At 48.9% G+C, this 26580-nt stretch overlaps 14 protein-coding genes across 14 annotated transcripts; 8 read left to right on the top strand and 6 right to left on the bottom strand.

The window, feature by feature from the left end:
* Positions 1-431: 431 nt before the first annotated feature.
* Positions 432-2709, top strand: N7446_000380 (uncharacterized protein; the record flags this gene model as incomplete). The annotated part of the gene is made up of 3 exons (XM_058509147.1): positions 432-680; positions 733-958; positions 1019-2709. 3 exons carry the CDS (start codon positions 432-434, stop codon positions 2707-2709), a joined length of 2166 nt encoding a protein of 721 aa, XP_058378126.1.
* Positions 2710-5493: 2784 nt separating this feature from the next.
* On the top strand, positions 5494-6429 carry N7446_000379 (NAD-dependent epimerase/dehydratase family protein; the record flags this gene model as incomplete). Its single annotated transcript, XM_058509146.1, has 1 exon — positions 5494-6429. The coding sequence occupies one exon, from the start codon at positions 5494-5496 to the stop codon at positions 6427-6429; it is 936 nt and encodes a 311-aa protein (XP_058378125.1).
* Positions 6430-7587: 1158 nt separating this feature from the next.
* N7446_000378 (uncharacterized protein) lies at positions 7588-9589 on the bottom strand (the record flags this gene model as incomplete). Its single annotated transcript, XM_058509145.1, has 6 exons — positions 7588-7947; positions 8001-8079; positions 8138-8220; positions 8282-8991; positions 9049-9257; positions 9318-9589. 6 exons carry the CDS (start codon positions 9587-9589, stop codon positions 7588-7590), a joined length of 1713 nt encoding a protein of 570 aa, XP_058378124.1.
* Positions 9590-10413: 824 nt separating this feature from the next.
* Positions 10414-10788, bottom strand: N7446_000377 (uncharacterized protein; the record flags this gene model as incomplete). Its single annotated transcript, XM_058509144.1, has 1 exon — positions 10414-10788. One exon carries the CDS (start codon positions 10786-10788, stop codon positions 10414-10416), a length of 375 nt encoding a protein of 124 aa, XP_058378123.1.
* Positions 10789-11102: 314 nt separating this feature from the next.
* N7446_000376 (PAS domain-containing protein) lies at positions 11103-12753 on the top strand (the record flags this gene model as incomplete). Its single annotated transcript, XM_058509143.1, has 3 exons — positions 11103-11304; positions 11331-11627; positions 11777-12753. The coding sequence occupies 3 exons, from the start codon at positions 11103-11105 to the stop codon at positions 12751-12753; spliced, it is 1476 nt and encodes a 491-aa protein (XP_058378122.1).
* A 145-nt stretch (positions 12754-12898) lies between these two features.
* echA (enoyl-CoA hydratase echA) lies at positions 12899-13981 on the bottom strand (the record flags this gene model as incomplete). Its single annotated transcript, XM_058509142.1, has 4 exons — positions 12899-12948; positions 13006-13551; positions 13639-13776; positions 13834-13981. 4 exons carry the CDS (start codon positions 13979-13981, stop codon positions 12899-12901), a joined length of 882 nt encoding a protein of 293 aa, XP_058378121.1.
* A 557-nt stretch (positions 13982-14538) lies between these two features.
* N7446_000374 (Rer1 family protein) lies at positions 14539-15428 on the top strand (the record flags this gene model as incomplete). Its single annotated transcript, XM_058509141.1, has 4 exons — positions 14539-14607; positions 14721-14838; positions 14975-15277; positions 15349-15428. The coding sequence occupies 4 exons, from the start codon at positions 14539-14541 to the stop codon at positions 15426-15428; spliced, it is 570 nt and encodes a 189-aa protein (XP_058378120.1).
* Positions 15429-16210: 782 nt separating this feature from the next.
* On the top strand, positions 16211-16990 carry N7446_000373 (copper transporter family protein; the record flags this gene model as incomplete). The annotated part of the gene is made up of 2 exons (XM_058509140.1): positions 16211-16773; positions 16855-16990. The coding sequence occupies 2 exons, from the start codon at positions 16211-16213 to the stop codon at positions 16988-16990; spliced, it is 699 nt and encodes a 232-aa protein (XP_058378119.1).
* A 484-nt stretch (positions 16991-17474) lies between these two features.
* On the top strand, positions 17475-18686 carry N7446_000372 (uncharacterized protein; the record flags this gene model as incomplete). The annotated part of the gene is made up of 1 exon (XM_058509139.1): positions 17475-18686. The coding sequence occupies one exon, from the start codon at positions 17475-17477 to the stop codon at positions 18684-18686; it is 1212 nt and encodes a 403-aa protein (XP_058378118.1).
* A 588-nt stretch (positions 18687-19274) lies between these two features.
* N7446_000371 (tyrosyl-DNA phosphodiesterase 1) lies at positions 19275-21184 on the top strand (the record flags this gene model as incomplete). Its single annotated transcript, XM_058509138.1, has 4 exons — positions 19275-19760; positions 19812-19924; positions 19975-20379; positions 20635-21184. The coding sequence occupies 4 exons, from the start codon at positions 19275-19277 to the stop codon at positions 21182-21184; spliced, it is 1554 nt and encodes a 517-aa protein (XP_058378117.1).
* A 328-nt stretch (positions 21185-21512) lies between these two features.
* On the bottom strand, positions 21513-22089 carry N7446_000370 (uncharacterized protein; the record flags this gene model as incomplete). The annotated part of the gene is made up of 2 exons (XM_058509137.1): positions 21513-21629; positions 21766-22089. The coding sequence occupies 2 exons, from the start codon at positions 22087-22089 to the stop codon at positions 21513-21515; spliced, it is 441 nt and encodes a 146-aa protein (XP_058378116.1).
* Positions 22090-22385: 296 nt separating this feature from the next.
* Positions 22386-23417, bottom strand: N7446_000369 (putative U-box domain protein; the record flags this gene model as incomplete). Its single annotated transcript, XM_058509136.1, has 3 exons — positions 22386-22619; positions 22702-23239; positions 23335-23417. 3 exons carry the CDS (start codon positions 23415-23417, stop codon positions 22386-22388), a joined length of 855 nt encoding a protein of 284 aa, XP_058378115.1.
* Positions 23418-23711: 294 nt separating this feature from the next.
* On the bottom strand, positions 23712-24191 carry N7446_000368 (RpiB/LacA/LacB family sugar-phosphate isomerase; the record flags this gene model as incomplete). Its single annotated transcript, XM_058509135.1, has 1 exon — positions 23712-24191. The coding sequence occupies one exon, from the start codon at positions 24189-24191 to the stop codon at positions 23712-23714; it is 480 nt and encodes a 159-aa protein (XP_058378114.1).
* Positions 24192-25684: 1493 nt separating this feature from the next.
* N7446_000367 (triose-phosphate isomerase) lies at positions 25685-26530 on the top strand (the record flags this gene model as incomplete). The annotated part of the gene is made up of 1 exon (XM_058509134.1): positions 25685-26530. One exon carries the CDS (start codon positions 25685-25687, stop codon positions 26528-26530), a length of 846 nt encoding a protein of 281 aa, XP_058378113.1.
* Positions 26531-26580: the final 50 nt, after the last annotated feature.

Raw genomic sequence — 26580 nt, 5'->3', positions numbered from 1 at the left:
CTAGGGTACGTGGCTGTCACTTATCAGCATTATTATTGTTAAGCATTTAGCGACTAGACCCTTGCCAGATGCCGCCCACGCCACTAACCCTAAATAGGTATATAGCAGTTTGTACACTCATGCGGAGTACATTCACTCGGAATAACTCCGTATCGACTCCAACGATTCCAAAGCGGGGATTGTCTGATGCTCTAGTGTTTATTCCTATTTTGGATCAGGAAGCAATTTGGTTCCGCACAAAACTCGATGAGACATTTTTGGAGTATACAACGAAGGTTACGACGTTCCATCATCTCGCAGCCATGGAAGGCCTGCTGACAATAACCAAGTCTGTGATTGCTTTTAAGAGAGCCCTCATCCAACCCCTTCCAGCTAGGTTGTTGATTCTCACTCAAGATCATCTTTCAGTTTTACCATATTGAGTCATCAAAATGAAAAGCTTCTTGCTTTTGCTAGGCTTTGCCGGGTATGCTGCTTCGCAGTGTCCCTTTGCAGGGCTTTCAAGCAGCAGCATTCCAGCGAGTCTGGCCTTGTATAGCAACGACACGGACGCTTACATGACCACCGACTGGGGTACTCCGATCCAAGACCAGCTGAGTCTGAAGGTCGGGCCACGGGGTCCAACTGCCTTGGAGGACTTCATGTTCCGTCAAAAGCTTCAGCACTTCGATCATGAGCGCGTAAGTTGATTTATGTTCATAACTCGACGACAGCAAGACTAACTATGATCAGGTTCCCGAACGTGTCGTACATGCCAGAGGAGTAGGAGCGTATGGAACCTTCACTTCCTACGGCGATTGGTCCAACATCACCGCGGCCAATTTCCTCAGCGCTGAGGGGAAACAGACAGATACTTTTGTACGGTTCTCCACGGTTCAAGGATTTAGGGGAAGTCCAGACACTGTCCGTGATATGCACGGATTTGCCACCAGGTTCTACACTGATGAAGGCAACTACGGTAAGGCAGCCCCTTCGTAGAGTTTCGACCCTCCCGATATTAACAGGCTGAATGAAACAGATATTGTCGGAGTGACTGTGCCCACCTTCTTCATCCAGGATGCCAGTCAGTTCCCTGATCTGGTCCATGCGATCAAGCCCGAGCCTCAGACCGAGATGCCCCAGGGTGGAACCGCCCACACTACTGCCTATGACTTCTTCTCCTCGCAGCCTAGTACTTTCCACACCGTACTCTGGTTCATGGCTGGCCATGGTATCCCGCGTTCTTTCCGCCATGTAAATGGATATGCCGTGCACGCTTACCGCTTCGTGACCAACGCTGGCGAGTCTGTCTACGTCCGAATCCAGTGGAGAAGTCTGCAGGGCGTTGCTAGTATGGTTTGGGAAGAAGCCCAGGCGGCTGCTGGTAAGAACTTCGACTATCATCGCCAGGACCTGTACAATGCTATCGATCAGGGCCACTACCCCGGATACGAGCTTGGTGTCCAGATTGTCCCGGAATCTGACGCTTTGGCCTACGGCTTTGATATCTTGGACCCTACCAAGTTCCTCCCGGAGGATGTCGTCCCTGTGACCTGGCTTGGAAAGATGGAGCTCAACCGCAATGTCGTCAACTACTTCTCCGAGACAGAGCAGATTGGCTTCCAGCCTGGCCATGTCGTTCGTGGCATCGACTTTTCCGAGGATCCTCTTCTCCAGGGTCGTATATACTCCTACCTTGACACCCAGCTCCAGCGCCATGGATCAGCCAACTTTGAGCAACTTCCCATCAACCGCCCTCGTCCAAATGTTCATAACAACAATCGCGATGGTTTCATGCAATCCACCATTCCCACAAACCAGTATGCGTATACCCCAAATACTCTGAATGGTGGCTCTCCAATGCAAGCCAACCAGACCATTGGGAATGGGTTTTTCACTTCCCCCCACCGTTTCTATAGCGGCAATCTTGTTCGCGAGCAAAGCCCAACATTCAACGACCACTACACTCAGCCCCGTCTGTTCTGGAACTCGCTTGTCCCCGAGGAGCAGCAAATGATTGTCAATGCACTCCGTTTCGAAGTTTCGCATGTCACCGAAGAGTCTGTGATCCAGAATGTTGTGAACCAGCTGAACATGATTGACAATGATCTCGCCTGCCGCGTTGGTGCAGCCCTGCATATTCCATGCCCTGCTCCCAACCCTACTTTCTACCACAACAACAAGACTGTCGGAGTCAGCGCCTTCAGCCCGCTGTACAATATTTCTGGCTTGCAGGTTGCTTTCCTTGCTTCCCAGGCCTACCCTGCTTCTCTTATCCAGGGTATGCAGCTCGCTGAGAGCCTGGCTCCCGCCCAGGTCGATGTCACCATCATCTCAGAGACCTTGCAGAATGCTAATGTGACCTACTCCGCTGCGGATGGATCTCTCTACGACGCAGTCATTGTCGCCGATGGCATTCAGAATCTGTTCTCCCCAAGCAGCTTTACCAAGCAGCCCAACAGCACCACCGACATGCCCAAAACTGTGTCTCCCTACTCGAGCCTGTTCCCTGCTGGCCGTCCCCTCCAGATCCTGGTGGATGCATTCAAGTACGGGAAGACTGTGGGAGCTCTTGGCTCAGGTCATTCGGCCTTGGCAATGGCCGGAATCACATCCAACGTCCCCGGTGTTTATCTTGCGCAAGGCATTAGCTCGTCTTTCATCTCGGACCTCCGAAGTGCATTGACTACCTTCAAATGGCTGAACCGTTTCACCCTGGACTCCAACTGAAAGTGCCAAATGGATGAACAAGTGCTTATATGATGTTATTTCCGATAGCAACCAATTCGGAGCGCATCTAATACTACTTGAAGGAGGGGGTGTTCAGCATCCAGTTAATATTGAATTTGTAACTACTCGTTAGAACTACGTGAGCTGTGAATTTAGTGATAGATTGTCAATTTGAGAAGGCTTTTTACATCTTGGACCTGCTATAGCAGATGACTGATGGTATAATTCTGTAATAGTAAATGACATGCCTCAGTAGCCTGGTCCACGAAGCACTAAAAAGTGCCAAGCCCATTCTAATTTGGACGTAAAGACTCGCCGAACTCTCTTGTCTATACCCTAAGGTGTCTATAATCAGTCTAATGTTCTTCTACCCGCGCGCCTCCCCCTTCCCTACTGGAAGTCCCTAGTTCTATAAGGTTAACCCCACCCTTATAGGATCGATATCAGATGACTTGTCTAGGACTTGTTCATTTTCACCTTTTTCAGCATCCTTGATGATGGATGCGATGGCATGTGTATTACAAATGACTTGCGTTCAGATAATGCCAGCGGTACTTGTACATTGGATTCGGTAAGTGGCTAGGGACGGTGCAGTAGCGTGCTTTGTCGAGGAATTGAATGAACAAATTTGTCTACACGCGTACGTTTCTTGTTGCCTGCTGTACAAGATTTCCCTAGATGTACCTGATATACTTCGATGTTCACCTCACAGCACAAATGGCTACTGGATCGATATCCAATCCCTTTATAGAAGAAGCCTTTGCAGGCGTGAACCGATATGCATCTTTAACGGGCCATATTTCTCCCACAAAAATTTGACCCATGTTTTTAATTTCCTCCAATGGTTTTCATGGCCTGTGCTGTTAAAGGACTTGTCAGAATGGGCTCCGTCGTCTGGCCTTTCAGGTAGTAGAAGGCTTGGCGGCAAAGTGGGCAACTGGCATCGCCGTGGCAAAGCCATATGTCAATACATGGCAAATGAAAGACATGCTGGCATGGTAGTAGCCGGAAGGGAGATGTCGAATCCAAATGCTCAAAGCAGAGGGGGCATTCCGTAGGCTGTTCGTCTAGTGTGGGAGAAAGGTGGTTAGACAAGAACAAGATCAATGTTATAGTCCCATTTAGATGGCTTACAAGTACCCCAGTCTCTCCAACCAACATAACATGGCATACGCGCTGACAAAAGCTCATTCAGTGTCAGAACGCCTGGGGTCTTTGCGGGAAGTTCTTGCAAATGATGAGAAGCCATCATTAGAAGTGGTAGAATTTATATGGATATCGCAGGGTCCGGGTTGCCCTAACTCACTTATTCGTTGCCAGCTACTACCGAACATATCTGCCATGTGGGTGACTGGTGACTTATCATAAGAATCGTCAGGCTATCTTAGATGGCTTGCTAAGCGGAGGCAGGTCTTGCTTTCTCAAGTATTCAGGTCCGTTTACGAAGCCACCAGTTCCTCCAGTGTCCGTTGTTTCCAATATTTAGATAAACCTCAACCAGAATAATTCAGCTTGTCTAGAGGGCCTATATTACAAAACCTAGATAAGAATTAATCCGTTCAACCTACTCCGCAGAGCGAAGTAGTTAGAAACGAACATATCGTATTCGCCTGCTTTTTGCCACCGAACACTGTAAAGCTACTTAATGCATTTTAAAGTTATTTAGAATCCATGTGGAGATTTTCTAGAACGAACGGGTCCAATCTTATCACTACAACCGACCAGCATTATACAAATCGGTCAAATTTGTACCACGGGAACCATACGAGTACCAAATATCTAGTTGCCAGACTATTTCCTTCTCCCTGCCCCCTTCACTGCCAATTATAAATGGAATCAAACCACCACTGCCTCGCATCAATCATAGTGATGGAATCTTGCAACATCATAAAACGTTCAGGCTTCCTAGGCTTGAAGATTCTACAGAGTAGTTGAAGATAGCCTGCTCAACCGATAGACCGCAAAATGCGGGTATGAAGTACCATAGAGCAACTTGGGATTTCGGAAGCGGTTACGCGGCCTCGGGGCGATAGCCAAGCCAGTGGCTGATCAACCGCGGAAGACGGCTATGACATGAGACGGCCCAGCTGTTGTCGGTACCAAAACTTAGGATAAACGGTTAGGGGCGATCAAAGGAGAGTGAAATAAGATAATGACGGACATGCAATAGGGCTAAGTTAGGGTGAGGGGAAAGAATTGGAGAAAATTGGGTGAGGGGAAGAATTGGAGAAAACGGGTCGTGCCACGTACGGCGAGGGAATTCGGCCGACAAAACTTGAGCGATATAGTCGTGACACAAGGGGCCGAGATTCGGGAAGCCTGCGCTAGACTTGATTTAGACTTGATCTGCTGTCGAGAAATGCTTGGTAACCGTGCCAAGCCCCTCCTTTACGACCAATACAAATTCTCAACGCACTGTACTTAAATACCTACTTCAGAATTGCAGTCGTATCTATATAAAATGTTATTTCAATACAAATAGAGGCCTCGGTGTTATGTACACTTGGAGAACGTGGAGAAGGGAGGTGAAAGCATGAGGGTGTGGTAAATTAAGCTTTTTCAGGGAGACTGTCCTTATAGTTTGGGGTCACGATTCGGTTAAATTGTTAACTTGACCTAAATGTGAAGGAAATGTGAGGGAGAGGATAAATTGAAAGTGAGATCATTTAGCCGAAGAATTCTTATAACTCAGATCTTGAGCTGCGTTGTTGGACTTGTTTTGAGCTCGTCTGCAAACGCTTCTATTTGGTTGAATACTACTAGCTTTTTATCGAGACACCAAACATGGGGAAACGTATCGTGTTCACCGGTGGCTCGGGCAAGGCTGGCCGACATTGCATCGCTTATCTCCTCTCACAGGGCCACCAGATCCTGAATCTGGATCTCAATCCACTGCCAAACCCAGATGGTGTCGGAGTCAACCCGGATGTGTTCACATTGAAATGTGACCTGACCGACAGTGGCCAGGTTTTTAACGCGCTGTCTTCACACTTCCACATGGGTGAATATGAGACTGAGCGGGATTTAGCCACGGAACCACCGACAATTTTGCCAGATGCAGTTATCCATTTTGCGGCGCATGCACGGAACATGCTCGTACCAGATAATGAGACCTTCCGGGCTAATGTCGTGAGCACGTACAATGTTATTGAGGCGGCATGCAAGCTAGGCATCAAGAAGATCATTATCGGCAGCTCTGAGACAACATATGGTGTTTGTTTCACGCAGGGTGACTCAAATTATCAATCGTTCCCCCTGGAGGAAGATTACGATGTCGATCCTATGGACTCGTATGCTTTGAGCAAGATCTGCGGCGAAAAGACCGCGCGGACATTTGCCCGCCGTTTCAATGTCGACATTTACGCTCTACGCATTGGCAACGTCATCGACCCGAAGCAATATATTGATGAGTTCGCAAGTTACGTCAAGAACCCGAAGGACCGCAAAAGAAACGCCTGGAGCTATATCGATGCTCGAGACCTTGGTCAGATCTGTCACTTGTGCGTTGACAAAGATGGGCTGGGCTTTCAGGTCTTCAACGCTACGAACGATACTATCACGACGAAGATCCCAACTGAAGAGTTCCTAAAGAAAGTCTGTCCTGATGTGCCGATCACAAGGAAGTTGGGAGAGTGGGAGGCGCCACTGAGCAACCGGAAGATAAGAGAAATGCTCGGGTTTAAAGATGTTCACAATTGGAGGAAGTACGTTACTATATAGGTCCCTGTACTAAAAGAGCCTTCCAAGAACCTTTGCAGATGACTTTGTATCTTGATCGTTGACTCTGTGATATCTCAAGCAGAGGTGGGAAGGACCCGTCACGTGTTAGTTTCGTTTGTTCTAAGTTATGTCAGAGAAATATTACTACCACCTGGTCCACTTTTGGATGGGATATATTCGGAGAGGCTTACTAGGAAGCGCGCCCCTGGACGTATGACGGGCAGAGAGAAGATAGACTTGAATCCAGATAGCTACTTGATAATTAGCCATTTGCTTCGTACGAGAACTTGCTGATTCGACCACCACCGATAAGTTAAAGTTTTACTTTTGCGTGTCTCAAAGAAGCTATGCTTTTACCATCGTTCAAGCTGACACCGTGCGTCATATTAAAGAGTGATCTCCTTGTAAATCTTAGTGTTATTTTTGTCTATATTAGATGAAAGACAGAATTGAAACACACAACGGTGTGGTGCCAAGATCGGGAATCATTGCCGGCAGGATTCATGCTGTTATTACCCGGAAGATCTCTATTCACCCAAGATGGTCTTTTATTATGTACACAATTATAGAATAATAAAGTCAAAGTCGGTTTTGAGGTGGAACGTGATACTATAAAGACTTTGTCAGGTAGAGTTAGGATTCCAGTATACCAAATATCCTTCAGGATATGCCAATATCTCAACTATTCTCAAATTTACACAGGTTGCACTTGCATTGGTCGTAGTGAATTAAGATATTCTATATATCCTACTCACAGTAGTTATTAACTCATTGTGACTTCAGGTTATTCACGGGGTTGTTGACTTATGAACAGTTCGCAGCGAAAGCTGATATGGACTTGGAAAATACTCTCGCTTCGATGCACGATGTACGACGTATATAACAGCGTTAATCCGGTATTGGACGAGATGTAAAAGCAACCATCGCTAGGTTATTCAATCTGCTTACAGTTTCTCTGTACGGTATGCGAGAAAGTGCTCCATAATGCATGTTGCTTACTGGATAGTTTCGCCCTACGCTTCACTATTGTGGTGATTCCGTACGCCACAGTAGTAATTCGCGGGTCCCCAGACCCGCGATTGACTTAAACCAATGCAAGCTGCTTCCATCCACCGAGGTTGGCGTACCTAAAATATCATGTAAATATCTATTCATGCTCTAGACAATTACCTCCGTTCGAAGGTCTTCTGGCCACCGTGCAGCATCGTGTCCGTTCGTCCTTGTGCCGATATTGAAGCAAGGAGTGACCTGTTTATCAGGGAATGAAAGAACCGGGCGAAGGGCTTTGAAATGGCGGTCGACGGCACCCGAATAGCGAACTTCAAAGAAACGCGGCTGGAACAATTGGGCCGCATTATTTTTGAATAAGGTCTTCATAACCACAGGGATCATGACCGACATGTTATCGTAATGGTGGAAGGATAGACGGTCATGTCTTTCCCAAACATCTTCCCACACCGCATCAGGGTAAACACCAACCGAGTTGACCAGCCACTGGGAATAGTAATTGAGAGAGGTCTACCTAGTTAGTTATACAATCGAAGAGTGCTAACTGATGGGGATGTTCTTACGTCCATGTAGAATGATCCGCCCTTCTCTGCTCTTTCGATCAGAGCGTTCATAATGCCACAAACTCCTGCAACCCCAGTACTATGGAAGAATTACAAATTAGTAACTATGCTTGTATAGAAAGCACAAACTGACTTACCAATAGTCTGAGTTTGGGAAGATAGGAGTGACCGGCGCTTCATGTCCGGTTGCTCGGCCATATTCGTATGAGACTCCACAGACCTGCGAAGATAGAATCAGTTAGCTGCAATCACATTATCTCTACAAATTGAGGTTAACATACTGCATCACTGATTTGCTGCCAGCCACTTCGATCTTTCCAAGGCCCTTGCCAGCCGTAACAGTTCTCGCGAGCATAGATTAGACCAACTGGTCGATTCCTGACAAGTTCAAGCACGGCCTCTCTACCGAAGCCCAGCTTTTCCATCACACCTGGTCGGTAACCATCCAGGACAACATCTGCCTCTCGAATCAGGCTACGTAGCTGTTCCTTTCCAATCTCGGTCTTGAGGTCAATGGAGCAGTTCCACTTACCCCAGTTAAGGTCCGCATGGAGAGCATAAAATTCCAAGACACCCGGGCCAGTGACTCTCATCACACTCGCTCCCCATTCAGCGAGCCCCTTTGATATCGAAGGTCCGGCAATAACGCGAGTAAGATCCACGACTTTCAAACCCGCCAGCGGGCGCTTAACACCAGTATCTGAAGCTTCCTGCCACCACGTGGGCTTTTGGGTCTTGTTGGCGATATGCGTCAATTCATAGAGCCCAGCATTGGCATTCGCTTTTCCGTGGTCACTGGCCACGTATTCCTCAGTGGTCAGGCAGATGGTTCCAGCTTGGCGATAAGTCTCATTCATCAGACTGTCGAGCTCATGAGAATTATGTTGCAAAACATGATTCTGGATCAACTGGGTTGCCTCTGCCGTTGACGAAACTTGAAGATCCAGTGGAATGTCCAAGGCAGTCAAAGATGGATTAGCATTCATGCTTCCTGTGTTGTATTTGTTATTTTTATTTTCATTTTGGCTAGGATGTAGAGGTAGCATACCATGGACGTGGTAAAAGCGGGAATCTTTCGTCTTGTAGATACTGGTAAGGGCCGCGCGGTGGAGAGATCCCTGGCCAAGGTCTACTCCTGGGTTTGGAAAGATTGACATTAATCGCTCGATTACAGACAAATTCGCCTCTAAAGGCTTGCCTTTTTCATCGACAACATCAACGAGCAATGTTGACATGATAAAGAGGGAGGCATGATCGCTGCTCTCGGTGGAATATATCAGCCGGCAGGCTCCAAAAAAGTGTGAATGTCCCACTTACGTGTCAATTTCAATGTTCACTGGACTTTGCTTATACTTAGCCCCCAAAAGGGCATTAAGCCAAATAGCTTCAAGACCTTTTAGACACGAGATACTTTCAGCAAAACGCCAGTTGATTGGTAAGTTGGGCTTTGCATTTCCGGAAAATTTCACAAAGCTTGCTAGAAGGTCGGCATTGGCAGGAAGATTTGAGGAAAGCACAGAGTTCTCCAAAATGCCCTTCCGAAGAAGGATTTCAGATTCAGATGGTACGGAGTAAGCTCTGATAGTCATTTTCGGCGGTGGTTGAAAATGAGGGGAAGCGTGGGGTGCAGGAGACAGCCAGATATTCAACTTATGCTTGTCTCTGTCGGAATCCGCGGAATAATGGCTCGTATTTGTTGCTTCATAAGCAGCATCCGTGAAGTGGGCACTGATTCAGGGCTGACTTCGATTGGAAACTTAGTTTGATCGACGCGCGTTGACGATTTGAATGCTGCCTTCGGCTCTCTTCCACAACCCCCCACCCCCACCAACCTTTTTTATTTTTATTTTGTGTTTATATTGATTCCCACTAGGATGTAGTATCTTATAAAGAAATATGCGAAACTCTTACACTACCATTACATATTGAGTACGTCTGGCGTACTTCCCCAACGGGGAAACTATTCTTCAAAGCAGTTCCATGCCTTGGATCAGATAATAGTCCCTCCGCAATTGCTTGATCCTCTGGACGCCATCGTAGCCCTCCTAAAATGAAGCTCAAAGCAACTGCTTCTTGTCCCCTTCAATGACAATTATCGTTTGTATTGTTTACTCCAAAGCTATCCGAGATTGTAGAAGGCAACCCCTGGAGGTGATATGGAGCCAAATTTGTGACAGCTGCACCAGCCCCTCACAAACAAAATCAAGATAAACATGGACTTGAGAGCCACGTCGTTCGGCAGTCAAGAAATAATTGATGGAAATTTCAGACAATGACATCTGCTAAAGAGTCTGACCGTCATTATCTGTTACCCTAACAGCAAAACAAGCGAGCAACAGGCGCCAGAGACTGAAAAAATCTTTATTCGCCAATTAGATGAAAAGCCTCAATCAATCATACACGAGGCTGCGACTTAGTCTTGCTCAACTCCTACCCAGGATTTGCTAAGTCTCCACAATTCCTTTTCCTTTGCCTCATCAAATGCCCAGCTGCCAAATCCATACTCGAGAGCGTCCCCCTCACAAGGTGTCGGATGAACTCCGACAGATGCCCCTTCCAAGTATAAACCACCTTTTCCTTCCAACTCGCTCGATACCGCGCCATAGATAGTAGTTGCACAGGCTTGTTCAAGACTGGACAGATAGGCCTGAGCGCGCTTCTCTTCCATGGCTGCCTTCATCTCCTCCTGTGAGTGCTTCTGGAGGTTGGGGCTCACAAAGGCACCGGGATGCACACTAAATCCATGAAGGCCATGTACTCCATACAAGCGCTCAATCTGTGTGGTCATGTAGATATTGGCTGTTTTGCTGGATCCGTACGCAAGCCAGCCGTTATAATTCCCTTCGAAATTAATGTTGTCGAGATTGACAAGGCTATATCGTCATCGTCGTCATCGTGGGTCCGGAGGTTCTTTGACAATGTTCCGTGCCGATGTGATTGTACAGCAAAGCAAACCGGTACCTTATTGCTATTAAAGGCACATAGTTCGGTAAATATTCCATGTAGGTACGTAGATAGTCTCATATAACGTGAAATGGTGATGTGCCTGCAGATGTTCCTGAAACGCCTCCGATCCTTGGTTGACAGCCGTTGTGGATGTCGATGTCCACTCCGCCGTCAGTCGAATCCCATCTTAACCTCTTCCGATGCTGGATCGTCTTCCTCTTTGCATTCTTCTCAGGTAGTGCGCGGGTTCCGCTCTTCTGCAGACCTGCAGAAACACTACAAAATGGACACCACTTTTATCACGATCCACGGCATGTCTTTACCGCTCCTGATCGACAGATCCCAGCAGTCTCAGTCCGTGCTTGCACACTAACACTTTTCCAGACCTGTCCCGGGATGCTTCGATCCGTTATGCATCAGGCAGCATAGAGGCGGTGCTGGGCTACCAACCTCATGAAGTTCTCGATCGCTCTTGCTGGGAATACTTCCACCCCCAGGAACTGCCTTTTGCCCGGTCGATCCATAGTCGCGGCGTGCGGTTGGATAAGGCTGCAGTCTTGAATTATTGTTCGATCCGGCATAAGGATGGTTCCTGGGTTGGGTGCGAGTGTGTCTTTACTGTAGTGTACGATGTGTTGATCGCAAGTACCACTGTCTACGGCCGAGGACATGGAAGTCAGAGTAAGTCTTTCTTTTGTGCTTCGACAGAGAGCTTCTTTAGGAGACTTGCCTTTTGCTATTTGTTTCAATTGGCCTATTTCCCTCTTGCAAGGCGCGCCTAGCCCACTGTCTCCGTGATTGTCCCACTAAAATACATTACAACTATACAGGGCGCGCTGTTGATGCGCCCATCGTCCGCCAGCTCTTCAATTCCTCTCCAAATGATCCCCGCTACCACATGCTTACCTGGATCTCTAATAAATTCTCTCAGCGTCTGACCGAGCCTCTCCACGAGCCCCGCGCAGCCATGTTCGTGAACCGCTTCACGCGAACTGCAACGATCATGTACGCTACAAGGGGAGTATCGGAGATCCTAGGTATCAGTCCAAATGCGCTTATCTCCCAGAGTTTCTACTACTGCATACAAGAAGAATGCCTGGGTGGTGCAGTCAGATGTCTCGAAGGTGCGAAGAGGAACGATTCCATCGCTTACCTGCGTTTCTGGTTCCGGAATCCTCTACAAGACGTTCATGGGTCCGGTCTTGGATTGGATGCGGCCGCAAGTCTACCACCGATCGAGCTGGAAGCCGTCGTTTCCTGTACCTCAGACGGTCTCGTCGTCATCTTGCGCCGAGCCCGTGCCCCCATCCCTACTACCCCCGCTGTCCCTGCAATCCCCGAGCCAGCTCCGGTCTATACCAATGGTATCTTTGCGGCGCCGTGGGCCCCCGAGCCAGTGTTTTCCTACGGGACACCATGCGACACCCCCTCGCATCCAGCCATCCTGCGGCCTTCTCGTCCAGAGACCGGCACCTTGTGCCTAGATGGACCTGCGCCTGGTTCAGCAGCTCATGGAACTCCTCTTCCGGAACAGAAGAATACTCTATGCCGCGACGGCTTGGAACCCAGCTCTGGTAGCGCATCGGATTTCGTGTATGGCTCGGAGAAAGTCTCTGAACAGGAAGCGTCTGGAGGCCCAGGAGAAACTGGTCCTCACTCATACCGTCTTATGGACACCATCCGCGACGTGGCTGTCTTCGCGTGGGGAATTGTTGGCATCAACCGCGGATTGGAGCAATACAAATGCGGAACCCCAACTGGTGATGCTCAGCCAGACGATGAGATTGATTTTCATGATTCACGTTAGTATACGATTTTCGTGGGAGTTAATCAGATGATTCGGTGTTGTATGAAATACACTATTCTCCCTTGTACATCCCCAGCATTATGCATTGTATGTTTTCAGGCAATGAAAAGAGCCAGCTTCTCTATCCCACACAACCTTCACATATCTATTCATGGGACCACTCGGGTTTCTTCTTCTCAGCAAAGGCAGTCATCCCTAAAATGAAAGCACGATTAGCAAACCTAGCTCAAATTCACTCAAAGGCCAACTCACCAATCTTCTGATCCTTGCTCCCAAACAACGCATGGAAAAGCCTCCTCTCATACTCAACCCCCTCTGTAAGAGGCAACTCCTGACTCTTGTTAACAACCTCCTTCCCAGCAACAACGGCAACACGACTATAACCAGCAATAGTCTCAGCAGTCTTAACAGCCTCCTCAAGCAACTCCTCCTTCCCACCCTCGACAACCTTGGCAGCAACACCCCACTCACCAGCCTCCTTACCACTAAAGTTCTTTCCAGTCAGGATAAGCTCCATAGCCTTACTCTTGCCAACGGCACGGGTCAGGCGCTGCGAGCCGCCTGCGCCGGGGATCGTGCCGAGCTTGATCTCGGGCTGGCCGAATGTTGCTTTTTCGGTGCAGTAGAGGATATCGCACATCAGTGCGAGCTCGCATCCGCCGCCTAGGGCGTAGCCGGAGACGGCGGCGATGACGGGTTTGCGGATTGTGTTTGCGAGGTGAGACCAGGGGGCGATGAAGTTGTCATTATAGGCGGCTGCGAAGCTTAGGGGGGCCATTTCTTTGATGTCCGCGCCGGCTGTGTGGTGTTAGTCTTTAGCTGAGGATTGTGAATTGAACGGGGATTGGATGGGATTGAGGCATGGTTGGTTGGATATAGACGCACCAGCAAAGGCTTTTTCGCTTCCTGTGATGATAATTGCGCCGATGCTCTTATCGTTGTCATAGTTGCTCAGAGCTTCGTTGAGCTCCTTGAAGAGTGGTGTGCAGAGGGCGTTGAGGGCCTTAGGGCGGTTCAGGGTGACTGCAGTAGGTGGTCAGCATTAATGTTGTGGGTGGTTTGTTTCCATTGGTTACATACTCAGACCAACACCGGGCTTGGGGGTCGAGGTGAGGATGTGCTCATAGCTACCGGCGGCTGAAGAATAACCCCGGACTCGAGCTAGATACGAGGTCAAAGGGACAGCTGTCTTGGAGGTAGCCAAGCGGGTGCATTGACGTGCAAACATTATGACTGATTATGATCTGCAAGTGCTTGAAAAGTTGAAAATATTTGGATTGACGATGAAGGGGTGAAGGAGTACCGAGCATAACATCATAGATGCTCCGTTTCCCCGCGGCTAAACGCCGAAGTTAACCGTCCCGAGGTTCACGTGTAGTGTGACTAAGCTACGGCAGTCCATTGCCTCCACTATGTCAGAACAGATTCTGCCGGCAGCATATTAGTAAATACATAGGTTAACCATACAGAGGTGATTATATGGAGGCGGTATAAACATGACGGTGAAAATGTTATAAGGGAAGCTTTGTGACTAAGCTGACCCAAAGCAGCTAGCGTGATAAACCACTGCATAGCCACATATCACGTGCTCCTAAGTGGCTGGAGAGTCATCTCAAGCCTGATTGGCCAGTGAGCAGTGGACACTTTTCTCCTCCTGAGCCTGTGCCTTTCTCGTCCGGAATGTCTGGTTTCAGCTTATCTTAATATCATTTCCTTTGCTTTTTCCCTTCTCTCTTTCTCTTTGGTGGCCTTGACTTGTGTACTACCCGCCCTCTCCCCTTCACCATGGATGTTCCTGAGCCCGACCAGTCGCCTTTCACGGCCATGACCGCGCACACCTCTAGATTGACCCGGGTGAGTGTCTCATGAGGGCAGGGACATTGCGCAATGCCCTCGAGTCCTTCATTCCTCGAATCTGCTGGAACAGTCGGATGGAGCAGCATGCTAATCTATGCTTTTCGCATTAGCAATACCAAGCCTACCTCGATGCCTCGACCCCGTACACAACCTACCGCTGGGTAGGCTCCGGAGTGCTCCTGTTCTTCTTCTTCCTGCGCATTGTCATCGCGCAGGGCTGGTACATTGGTATGGACGCCCCAATCCTTTGGGCGATTGCGAAGCGCAATAATGCCCCCGGAAAGACAATGCGAGATAGCGTCCAATGGAATCGCCGGGAACCTTGGCATAAACAAACCGCTAACATGATCATTTTGCGCCGCAGTCGCCTACACACTCGGCATCTACCTTCTGAACCTCTTCCTCGCCTTCCTGACTCCCAAATTTGATCCTTCCCTCACCCAGGATGAAGGCCTCGAGGACGGTGACGCGGGGTCCCCCAGCCTCCCCACCAAGAAGGACGAGGAGTTCCGACCTTTCATCCGCCGCCTACCAGAGTTCAAGTTCTGGCACTCGGCCACCCAGGCCATCACCATCGGCTTCGTCTGCTCCTGGTTCTCCGTCTTCGATATCCCCGTCTTCTGGCCCGTGCTGGTTGTTTACTGGATCATCCTGTTTGTACTGACGAGTATGTTCCTCGGTCTAGCGTGGCCTTCCCTCATTACCTTTCTTGGATATCGTTCTAATTATTCTGCACAGTGCGGCGACAAATCCAGCACATGATCAAGTACCGCTACGTGCCCTTCTCCTTCGGCAAGACGCGGTACGGCCGTTCATAAGATCTTTGACTTTCTTAATTCCCCTGCTGTCTCTGTCTCTGTATCCACGATTGTCCTATGAATATTGTGTATTGTATGCGAGTTTTGACTTGGTGGGACTGACAGACACGATATGAAATGAGGTGAAGCATTGGACGGGCTCATGGCGATCCATTTTATGAATTTCTCCAGTCTTTGTTTTTATAATCACTGCTTTGCTTAGACGGTTGCCATTTGGACCGGATTCTTCACTTGTGAAATATGATTAGATTTGAAGTCATGACTCAACTTCCATTTATCCTTTTGGCAGCCTTTCTGACTTATAGTGCATACAACAGGTGTCATAAATGTGTATACAGTGCCATGAATTATTGAACAGTCTCTACACGAAAGCCTCGAAGCGAGTATGCCGTTTTATTCATTGTTTTCGTCCTACTTTGGCCTCCTTTTACACCTCGTTTCCTCATTTTCAAGTGCCCCGGGTTAATCATGTCGGTTGTATAAAGCTGGGGTTGAAAGGACTTATAGCCTATGGCTGTACTATGTTCTTGGAGATGATCCTGCAGGGTACTTGTGTACTTGACTTTCATATGGAGGTAGCCTGAGACAAGTACCTAATCGGCTGAGCGGATTTGCGGTCATTTGCTACTACGATCCAATTTGAGAACATTAAACGTTTGTCTGAAGCCCGAGTCCAAATCCAAGTTCCCAATATTCTCAATCTGATTACCGTGACGACTTCTCCACTGCAAATTTCCTATCACCATCCCCTCCCTCTAGATCTCAGGGAACGCTATCAAACCATGGAAACCCATTCACAGTCGCACTCCCACACGGAGGACAGCTCAAGCATGGATCAAAACATGAACGTGAACATGGCATCAACCTTCTCAGCCTCAACAGAAGTCACAATCCTCTTCACAGGCTGGACGACCTCCACACCAACCCGATACATCCTCACACTAATCCTCCTCTTCCTTCTCGCAGTCCTAAACCGTTTCCTCGGCGCACTCAAGTTCCAACTCGAGCAGTCGTGGAACCACCGCAATCCCATCCCGCCAGCTTTGAAGCTTACAGCCATACATTCACGACGAGACATCCACAAAGCAAAGCTCAGTCCTCTTCCCAATTACATGCGCGTCCACGGGTGCGAGGACGAGGCTATTGAAGAGACTCGTCCAGTTGCTTATGACGATGATGAAAGGGGACGCTCCGCCACTCATCCACTTGAACGAGGTGCTCCGCTGAGGAAGTGGTCTTACCGGGTTCGTCTTCCATCTTGGGAGGCTAGTGGAAGATGGTCTCTTCGGAAGGACGGGGTGCGCGGATTGCTGGAGTTGGCTAGAGCTTTGATTGGATATCTCCTGTAAGTTTTGTTCACTTTCGTGGCTACTTGCATATGTTGTGGTTGTTGAAAAGCTCTACTAATTGTCGGTTCTTTGGACAGCATGCTAGCCGTTATGAGCTTCAACACTGGAGTCTTCATTGCTGTCTTGCTTGGGGTTCTATGCGGGGAGCTAATGCTTGGGAGATTCTCTCGTGGTATGGCTGGTTGGCAGGAGGGAGCTTGTCATGCAGTTTGAGCTTGTCATGGGTTGTGTGCAATCCTATCGCGTATTCTCGTATCACATTGTTCGCAGGCACCCACCCAGGAACTTTCATGGTTAAATAAGCTTTTTTTAAGGCATATTTCCATCTTTGTATTGTGGTGATGTGCTTACAAGAAGATGGACGAAGTTATGACAAGGGAATAAATACGAATACGACTAATAGAGCTTAACATGTCAAGAACTTTATTATTTTCACTTTTTTGCCTTTTAGTTGCGCATGGTATCATGTCTGTTTCTTGCGTGAGAGAATGGCTATATACACCGAGCAAAAAAGGACTCAAAATGGTTCGAGTGCCCTCTGAGCTACACTCCACATGGCCAGATTAGATGTGGTTACATTTTACGAAAAGAATATGCACTAGTAGTAGGTGGAAAGAGTCAAATACCAAGGATCTCATTTCGATTGAAGAGACCTTGCAAATACAGTAGAGCCTACTAGGCAGTGAAATAGCTGGCCATGTGTCTAGGAAATATCCTCTTTTGGAAATTCATCAACGCCGAGGATGGTGGGCCAGGGTATACGTGGTCCTCAATCGCATTGACAGAAGACTTCAAACAGAGGAAGATGCCTTTGCCTCTGTTGGTTGCTGATGGGCGAAACCCGGGGGAAACACTCGTCGGATGCAACTCCACCGTTTATGAGATCAGTCCCTGGGAATTTGGCACATTTGATCCCTCGATCTTTGGCTTTGTGCCCTTGAAATTTCTCGGGTCTCGGTTTGATAATGGCAAAGTATCTGCCCATGTCTGTGTTGAAGGCTTTAACAATGCGGGATTTATCATGGGGACATCCTCTACGCTCTTTAATCAATTCATCTTACGGCTCAACACCGCCGATCTTCCTGAGAAACTGAAGTCAATTCTTGGTGGTCTTCTCCAAGGCCTCGGTAAGCAAAGCGATGACATTGCAGTCTACTCCCCAAATCCATTCTACAACTACGAGCATGCCACGATTGCTTACACAAATACCCCCAATCTCAACGTCGTCGACGGTGGAGAAGATAAACAAAACCTCCCACTCCACCCGTTGATTCAACCAATACGCCACGTCGATGTGATCTTTGCTGTCGACTCATCGGCAAGCACCAAGAACAATTGGCCTAGTGGCAGTCCTCTGGTGGCAGCCTATGAACGCAGTCTCAACTCTTCAGGAATCGGAAATGGAACTGTCTTCTCAAGCATCCCAGACACAAACACATTCATCAATCTCGGCTTGAACACACGTCCAACCTTCTTCGGTTGTAATAGTTCAAACCTCACTGGTCCAGCACCACTTGTTGTGTACATTCCAAACCACCCATACACCATGCTCTCGAACAAGTCCACTTTCCAGATGGAATACTCGATTGCCGAAAGAGACGACGTGATTGAAAATGGATACAACGTTATGACAATGGGAAATGGAACCAGAAAAGGATATTCTGACTGGTCGACATGTGCAGGCTGTGCGGTCCTCAGTCGATCTTTTGATCGAACTGGTACCAATGTGCCAGAGTTTTGCAGAGAATGCTTTGCAAAGTATTGCTGGGATGGAACCCGCAACAGCACGGAGCCGGGATCTTATGAGCCTGCGCTGATCGTTGCGAATAATTCTGCGGCCAAGAACTCAGCCTCTTATCTGCTGGCTTTCCTGGCGTCGGTTCTAGTGCTGGGTCCCGTGCTGGGTTAATAGGCATCTTCGATATCTGCTATTCAATCAACTTAACAGTTTGTTGTTCTCATCCGTGTCATGAGTCTACCTATGTATTAAGTCGTTATTTCTTATAAGCATAGATTATCTTTTTCTAGCAGTAATGCAATATTGCAGGCCCACAAACATGAAATTAAGGAGACATTCAAAGATTGTCACAATTATGTATGGTGTCACTCAAGAAGTATACGAAACCCATGGGTCTCAAAGCTATGCTTTCGCGGCACTGTTCTCGCTTGTTCTGCTTCAATATTTTCTTATCTAGTTCTTAGGGCTCAAAATCAGGTGAGGATGACTATCCCGTACCTGGGTACATCCATGGATAATATCCAAAGGGGATTTCGCTAAATTTATAGTTCGGGAACTACGACGAAAAACAAAGTCACTCGTTCATTTCCGATTCACAATTTACCTGAAAACATTTCAATAACCAAAATGGACATCGGAGTATTCAAAACCACAAGCTTTAGCAGCTCCGTTGTACGTGTGTAAGCGCCGTCACAGGATTGACGATCGCCCGAAACCAGCGAGCGACCGCCTTCCAACACCAAGTCAACATCCACTACAATGGAGCCACCAAATAAGAAGATAAGAACCGACTCAGCCTCTCCGGAACCCGAGTCAAGACTGGAATCTTCATTATCTACATTACCCGAACTAGTCACCTTACACAGAGTCGTCACCCCACCAGAACGGCCGTCAAGCTCCGGACAGGCCGCATACACCGACCCCGAAGCAAAGAAGGAGAGCAATGGGCCAAAGGCCAGCCAAACAAGCTCTAAAGCTGGCTCCATTCCTCCAAAGATCATCGACTCTCCAATTCAACTCACACACATCCGTGATCTTCCCACAAGCAAAGGCTACAATGTGGACACGGTGCGACTGCGCGATATCCTCGGGGATCCGATGATCCGCGAATGCTGGCAGTTCAATTACCTTATCGACGTGGATTTTCTCATGTCGCAATTTGATGAAGATACTAGAGGTCTTGTTAAAGTCCGTGTCGTGCATGGGTCGTGGCAAAGAGAAAGTGCGAACAAGATTCGTATCGAAGTGAATCAACCCTTCTTTACTATCTAGAGAGATTGTCTAACATACACCTAGGAAGCATGTGCGCGATATCCCAATGTCGAACCTATCGTGGCATACATGCCCGAGGCGTTCGGGACGCATCATTCTAAGATGATGGTGCTTCTTCGGCATGATGATCTAGCCCAGTAAGATGCTCAACCTTGATTGCATGACTAAATCCAACTAACAGTATCAGGGTTGTCATCCATACGGCAAACATGATCCCTATGGACTGGACAAATATGACACAGGCTGTCTGGCGCTCTCCTCTTCTTCCGCAGAACCCATCCTCGGTACCGGAGACAGACTCACCAATTGGCTCTGGCTCCCGATTCAAAAGAGATCTTCTCGCCTATTTGAAGGCATACGGTCCCTCCAAGACAGGCCCCTTGGTTCAACAGTTGGAAACCTATGACTTCGAAGCTGTGCGCGCTGCCCTTGTTGCCAGTGTACCATCAAAGCAGCATGCCAGCGACTCCAATTCAGAAGAGGGAACACTATGGGGGTGGCTCGCACTCAAGGACCTGATGAGCCGAATCCCAATTAAAAACACCAATCAGGACAAAAAGAGAGCCCCAAAAAGCCTCACATCGTCATCCAGGTAAGACCCCCAACCCAGCTACTAAACAAAAACCACCCATCTAATCAACAATCCTATGCAGATCTCATCAGTAGCAACACTGGGCCAAACAGAAAAATGGCTAAAAGAAGTCTTCTTTAAAGCCCTCTCCTCATCACCGCACTCACACCAAACACCAACACCAACCTACTCAATAATCTTCCCAACACCCGATGAAATCCGCCGCTCCTTAGACGGCTACAATTCCGGCGGCTCAATCCATATGAAAACACAAAGCGCAGCACAACAAAAACAACTCGCATACATGCGTCCCTATCTGTGCCAATGGGCCGGCGATGGTCCCACAAGCGGCACATATATCGACCTATCAGGCGACGAGCCACCGAAATGGGAAGCTGGTCGTGCGCGCGCGGCGCCGCATATTAAGACTTATATTCGCTTTCGTGATGGGATGGAGAGCATGGATTGGGCGATGGTTTCGTCAGCGAATCTTTCTACACAGGCTTGGGGTGCGGGGGTTAATTCTGCGGGGGAGGTTAGAATTTGTAGTTGGGAGATTGGGGTTGTTGTTTGGCCGGGGTTGTTTGGTGATTGTGCTGATGAGGGCGGGGAGGCGGTTATGGTCCCTACTTTTAAGAAGGATCGTCCTTCTATGCCGTCAGAGACAGAAGAGAAGGAGAAGGGGGAGGGGACTGCTTCTGTTGTTGTCGGATTCCGTATGCCTTACGACCTACCCTTAACGCGGTATGGAGCCACAGATGAGCCGTGGTGTGCTACTGCCTCGCATGAACTGCCCGACTGGCGCGGACAGAGCTGGATTGTTTGATTCCGTTATGATCTGTTGACGAAGTGGAACAGCTCTTATTGCTATATCGATTATCCACAACACAGCTCCGGCAGCATTTCATCATTATCCAATGGAATTTCAGTATGTGAAGGACAGGAGCGTCTAGTAAACGCAAAATTCTTTCATGGATAGTAGCATGCAATTGTATTCGTCGTATTCGTTCAGATCCAGAGCTCCAACAGAAGTAATATCCCGCTCTGGGAATCACCAGATCTCCGCAATTGATTCCATAACTCCCAGCCAACTTCATATCCATCCAATGATGTTCTTCATTTCCTTATATCGATTCCTCGGCGTGTGGTTTAATTTACTCGCGGGTACCGTACTTGGCAATGAGGTTGTTGACGTGGGCGATGTAGAGCTGGTTAGCCTTGGAGGGGTTGTAGTCCTTGACCTTCTCCCAGGCACCGTACAGCTGCTTCTTCTATAAAGGTGGAGAAAGGGAATAGTCAGCCACGATCCGTGTCTCGGGGATTTCTCTACGTCGGATGGGTGTGCATGATAGATTGTGCTCCACCACCAACTCGATCTAACCCTCCACCCTCGAGGATATCACATACCTGGAAATCCATCATGCCAGGCTTCTCCATGACCTCGCCCTTTGAAACCTTGAAGTAGATGTACAGATCCTTCTTCTCCAACAGACCGGGGGAAGTCTTGAGGAGCATAACAGCCTTGGCGGCGAACTCGAAGGCCTTGTTGAGGACGTCCTTCTCGGCGGCGTCGACGCTCTCGAACTCGCCCTGCTCGGCGACCTTCTCGTATGCGGCCTTCAGGGCGTCGATGTCGATGCCCTCGGCGGCTTGTTGCACATCCTCGGTGATCTTGCTCTCTTTCTTCTGGGCGGATTCCAGGACGGCGATGAAGGGGGCGATGTCGGACATTTTGGGTCGTTGAAGGTTGTGTGGGAGTGTAGTGTTGGAGCTAAGGTTGGGGTTGGAGATGTTGAGGAGGGGTTTGTTTGGTGGGGGTGCTGACACACTCGCCAGTTGTTCCGAGGTAAATATTACGATGCAGAAGTACCAGTAGATATTGAGTATGTGGTATTTAGTATATAACGTTAGTATATCAAATAGGACAGTAATAATGATAAATTGTATGTACTCTTATCTTTACATCTATCGCCAGACGCCTGCAGATGCAGGATGATGCGCTATGAATATCAAATGCCAAATGTACATCACCAATCCACTGCCCATCCATTGTTCGTCAAGAACTCCTCACAAGCAGCCTTGAGTGCATAGTTATTGCGCAAGTCACTGACAGTCATGGGCGTGCGAGTCAAAGGATCAACCCCAGACTTCTCAACATACTTGGTGATCCCAATGCGATCAAAGCTAGTCCCAGAGGGCGTAATAACCGGATCATGCATGATCTCAAAGGTAATACCATCGATCAGATAGTCCGGCACAACCTATAAAGCGCACAAAGTCAGTCCACAAACGCTCAGTCATCCCACCATGGACACCAAACAAAACAAAAAGAACCAAACTCACCCTCTCCTTAACCTCCCCCTTAGAAGAAACAGCAAAAGCCTCCCTCACATTCCTAATATTATTCTCCGCATCAGCCCTCAAAGCATCCCGATCCTCCCCAAACCCAATCTCCCCAATCTCCCCACGTTCCAACCGACCCTCCAACTCCTCCAAAGCCCGTTTGACATCAGCCTCAATAAGCCCCTCCACAGCGCCTAGGGTAGCATTCATCTCCCTTAACCGCCCAGTCTCCCTAGCCGCCCAAATCGCCTGCTTCGCGCGCAATACAGTCCGCGATAGATTCTCCGTCTGGGCATTCTTCGCCGCGAGACTCTGCGTGTACGCGTCGGACGCGACGTCATAGGCTTCTTGTGGGCGCTGGAGGCCGAGCAGTGCTTGCGCGAGGTAGTAGCTGCTTTTTAGGGCGAGGGGGTTTTTAGGACCGTAGAGGGTTATTGCGCTGCGCGCATCGTGTTCGACATCCGCCCATTTCGTTAGTTTTATTCGGGTTATTGCGCGGTTTGTGAAGAAGCTTGGGTCTTTGGGGTTTTTGGCGATTCTGTGTTTGGGAGATGTTAGTTTGTGTTTGGATTGGGAGTTGGGGTTTGGGTGTGATTGAGGGGTGGGAGTTCGGATGGACCGGATGGTGCTCACGCTTGGGAGTAGAAGTCTTCGGCGCCGGTGTAATCGCCCTCTTTGAAGAGCTCGTTGCCCTTTGCTTTGAGCTCTTGCGCCATGATGTGTGACGGTTGGAGATTCCTTTGTGCTCTGTGCGGTTCTGGAGTGTACCTAGGTAGGTGGGGCGCTCCACAGTCACGCAGTGCTGATCGTGAAGGGTTTGGGACTTTGGGGGAACTTTTGTTCACGAACTACTACGAGTCTGGAAAATACACCCTGCAGGTCTGAGCTACGTGCTAAATTCAATGTTGCGAGAAACGTGAAATTGACTATGTACAGATCTATGATCGTCCAATTTGAAATGGAAGTAACATTGGTATCATGCGCTGAGAAAGACAAATCGGAGACAACATCTAAGCCGCGGTACGGAACTGAGTTTCATAATCGGTGATAGCCTGGACCTTAGCAGCAGAGGCGCTCTTAGGATCGAAGCGGTAGTTGAGCCAGTCCGAGGCCAGCTTCTTGGCCAGCTCCACGCCAATGACCCGTTGGCCCATGCACAGGACCTGGGCGTCGTTGCTCAGGATGGACCGCTCAACGGAGAAAGGGTCGTGGGCAGTCACGGCGCGGATGCCAGGTACCTTGTTGGCGGCGATGGCTACACCAAGACCAGTGCCGCAGATGAAGAGGCCACGGTCTGCCTTGCCATCCTTGATGAGCTTGGCACCTTCGACGGCTGGGTGGGGGTAGGCGGTCTTGTCGTCAGAGGTGTTGACGCCGACGTCGATGATCTCGGCGACGAGGGGATTCTTCTGGAGGGTGGCTTTGATAGCATCCTTGTAAGGGACACCGGCCTCGTCGCAGGCCATGACAATGCGGAGGGGGGCAGACATTTTATGTAGATGTGTGTATTAACTAGAGAAGATAGGGAAGATAGAGTGTAAAGTAAAGTAGAATAGAAGAGTGTGATTGGAAGTAGAAGACTCTGAACTGAAAGAAAAACCAGTTTGGGGAGACTTCGAGGGGTTCTTATATGTTTGACTTCACGTACTTCACCTTCCCCAGCATACGGATTGTCTCCGCTCCTTAGACCTGGCCTCGATATTGTTACGCGGCATATTTCAGGTCCAGTGGCCACCCAGGCGTCATAGCACCATTACAGCGAGCTATGAGTGGTCAGTGGCAATATGAGGTTAAACCGAGGTCGGATACATTAGGAGTCTGTTTGAAACGTTACATGCACTTTACCTCGTATTACACGGGATGTCGACCACATACCCTGTACCGTATATACTCTTGTGGCTTCCACTCACTAACTTTACTTATCTTCAGCCATTCTACAGCCATGGATGTCAGTGGACAAGGGACATCCAAGCCAAACGGTTGTGGCTTGTGCAAGGGCTGTTAACCCTCCTCTTCTCTAGCGGCCAAGGACAGCTCAGAATCTGATTCGCTTCCCTGACGCCAAAACTTGGTTCTGTGACATAAGATCCTGGGCACTTATGCCTAGTTACGTCCGAGCCCAGACGGGAAGTGGTTGACCTCATAGGCAGGACTAAACTTTCAATGTAAGTGCCGAAAACCTGGCAGCCTGCAGATATGCCTGAAGATTGTGAATGTGAATGCGAATTGCCTCATATGCTGAAAAAACAAGTCACCCAATATTCGCATGCACCGTTTATCTCCCCCATAATTGATGCACAGGCCCAGGTCTCGCTAGATTATGATGTTCCCCACTGCACTCCACCAAGTGGGATGTTGTTGGTTGCTAGTAGTGACAAGCAGGCTGTCGCATAACCAGTTCTTGTGAACCTCCTCCCGATTTTGGATCCACAGTACGATCTATACAATTACCACCTGGGATAGAATGTACACAGCCTCTTTAGGTAAATAGTATAGACTTCTCAACCGGTTTCCCGCTTCCCCTCCCCCTCTTGCCCCTCCTGATACTACATTGGCCCTCATTATCCCGACATTGGCCATATCAACGCTGATTCGTTTTTGTCCGGCAAATTGTACTCCGAAAGTTTGCTATACCCCTGAACTAAGTCTAGCGTGACATTATGGTGGACGTATCCAATTCCCTCAAGTAGAGGACATGGATTCGGAGCATACGGAGGACCCGGGAAAATGCGCTAACGCGCGGGGCATTGACAAAGGAAATTACATACCTTCCTTAGTATACCGGAAACATCGCTTCAATTCCCTTGAATTTCACTCATAGCAACTCACCCGAGCACAGCCAAGAGTTGGTCAAACGCCAACCCCAGACCCGATCCGTGTTTCCGGGGATCCCCTCAACTTATACTTTACACTCACCACAACACAAACAACCACATCACACCACACCACACCACACCACTAACAATAACCACCACCGCCAATTATGGAGTCCACCTACCCAGTCCTCCCCGAAAAGCTCCTCCTCATTTCTCTAAAGATGTACTTTACCCCAGACCGCACCCTATCCTACCTAAACGCCCTCCTAAACCCAACCAACGAAATCGTGCACCCACAACACCGCCAAAAACTCCTCCTAGCACTAATCCCGGACTTCCTAACAATCCACCCCTGCGCCGAGATAATTAAATCCTACGAGCAAACCCTCCAAACCCAAAACATACCCACCAACCCACCCCCCTTCCTCCTCGGCGCGCAAGACTGTTTCTGGGAATCTGCAGGGGCCTACACAGGCGAAGTCTCACCGTCCTCACTAGCGGCCCTAGGCTGCAAAATCGTCGAACTAGGCCACGCCGAACGCAGATCAATCTTCAACGAGACAGACGCGCAGACAGCTGCGAAAGCGGCGGCAACATGTGCACAGGGAATGGTTCCGCTTGTTTGTATTGGCGAAATTACTGCGCCTGGCGCTGTTGCGTCTGAGGCGGTCGGGAAGGCTGTTGATGAGTGCGCTGTTCTTGTGCGCGCTGTGTTAGATGCGGTTCCGGTGGATGCGCCGGTTATTTTTGCTTATGAGCCTGTTTGGGCGATTGGGCAGCCTAAGCCTGCTGGTGTGGATCATGTTGCTGCTGTTGTTAGTGGGATTCGGGGGGTTGTTGGGGAGAGGGTTGGGACTGTCAGGGTGCTTTATGGGGGTAGTGCTGGGCCTGGGCTTTGGAGTAGGGGTAGGTTGGGGGAGGCTGTTGATGGGATGTTTCTGGGGAGGTTTGCGCATGAGATTGGGGGTGTTAGGGAGGTTGTTAGGGAGGTTGAGGAAAGTTTGGGGCTCTGAGTTTGGTGGGTGTGTGTGTGAATACTATTCCAGTTGCATTGCATTTTGGC

This window comes from Penicillium canescens (assembly GCF_028828765.1).
Source record: "Penicillium canescens strain IBT 15451 chromosome Unknown utg000001l_segment0_segment0, whole genome shotgun sequence".
Classification (NCBI taxonomy): Eukaryota; Fungi; Ascomycota; class Eurotiomycetes; order Eurotiales; family Aspergillaceae; genus Penicillium; species Penicillium canescens.
Note: the sequence above shows the minus strand (reverse complement) of the source record. Positions and strands in the feature narration are given on the sequence as shown.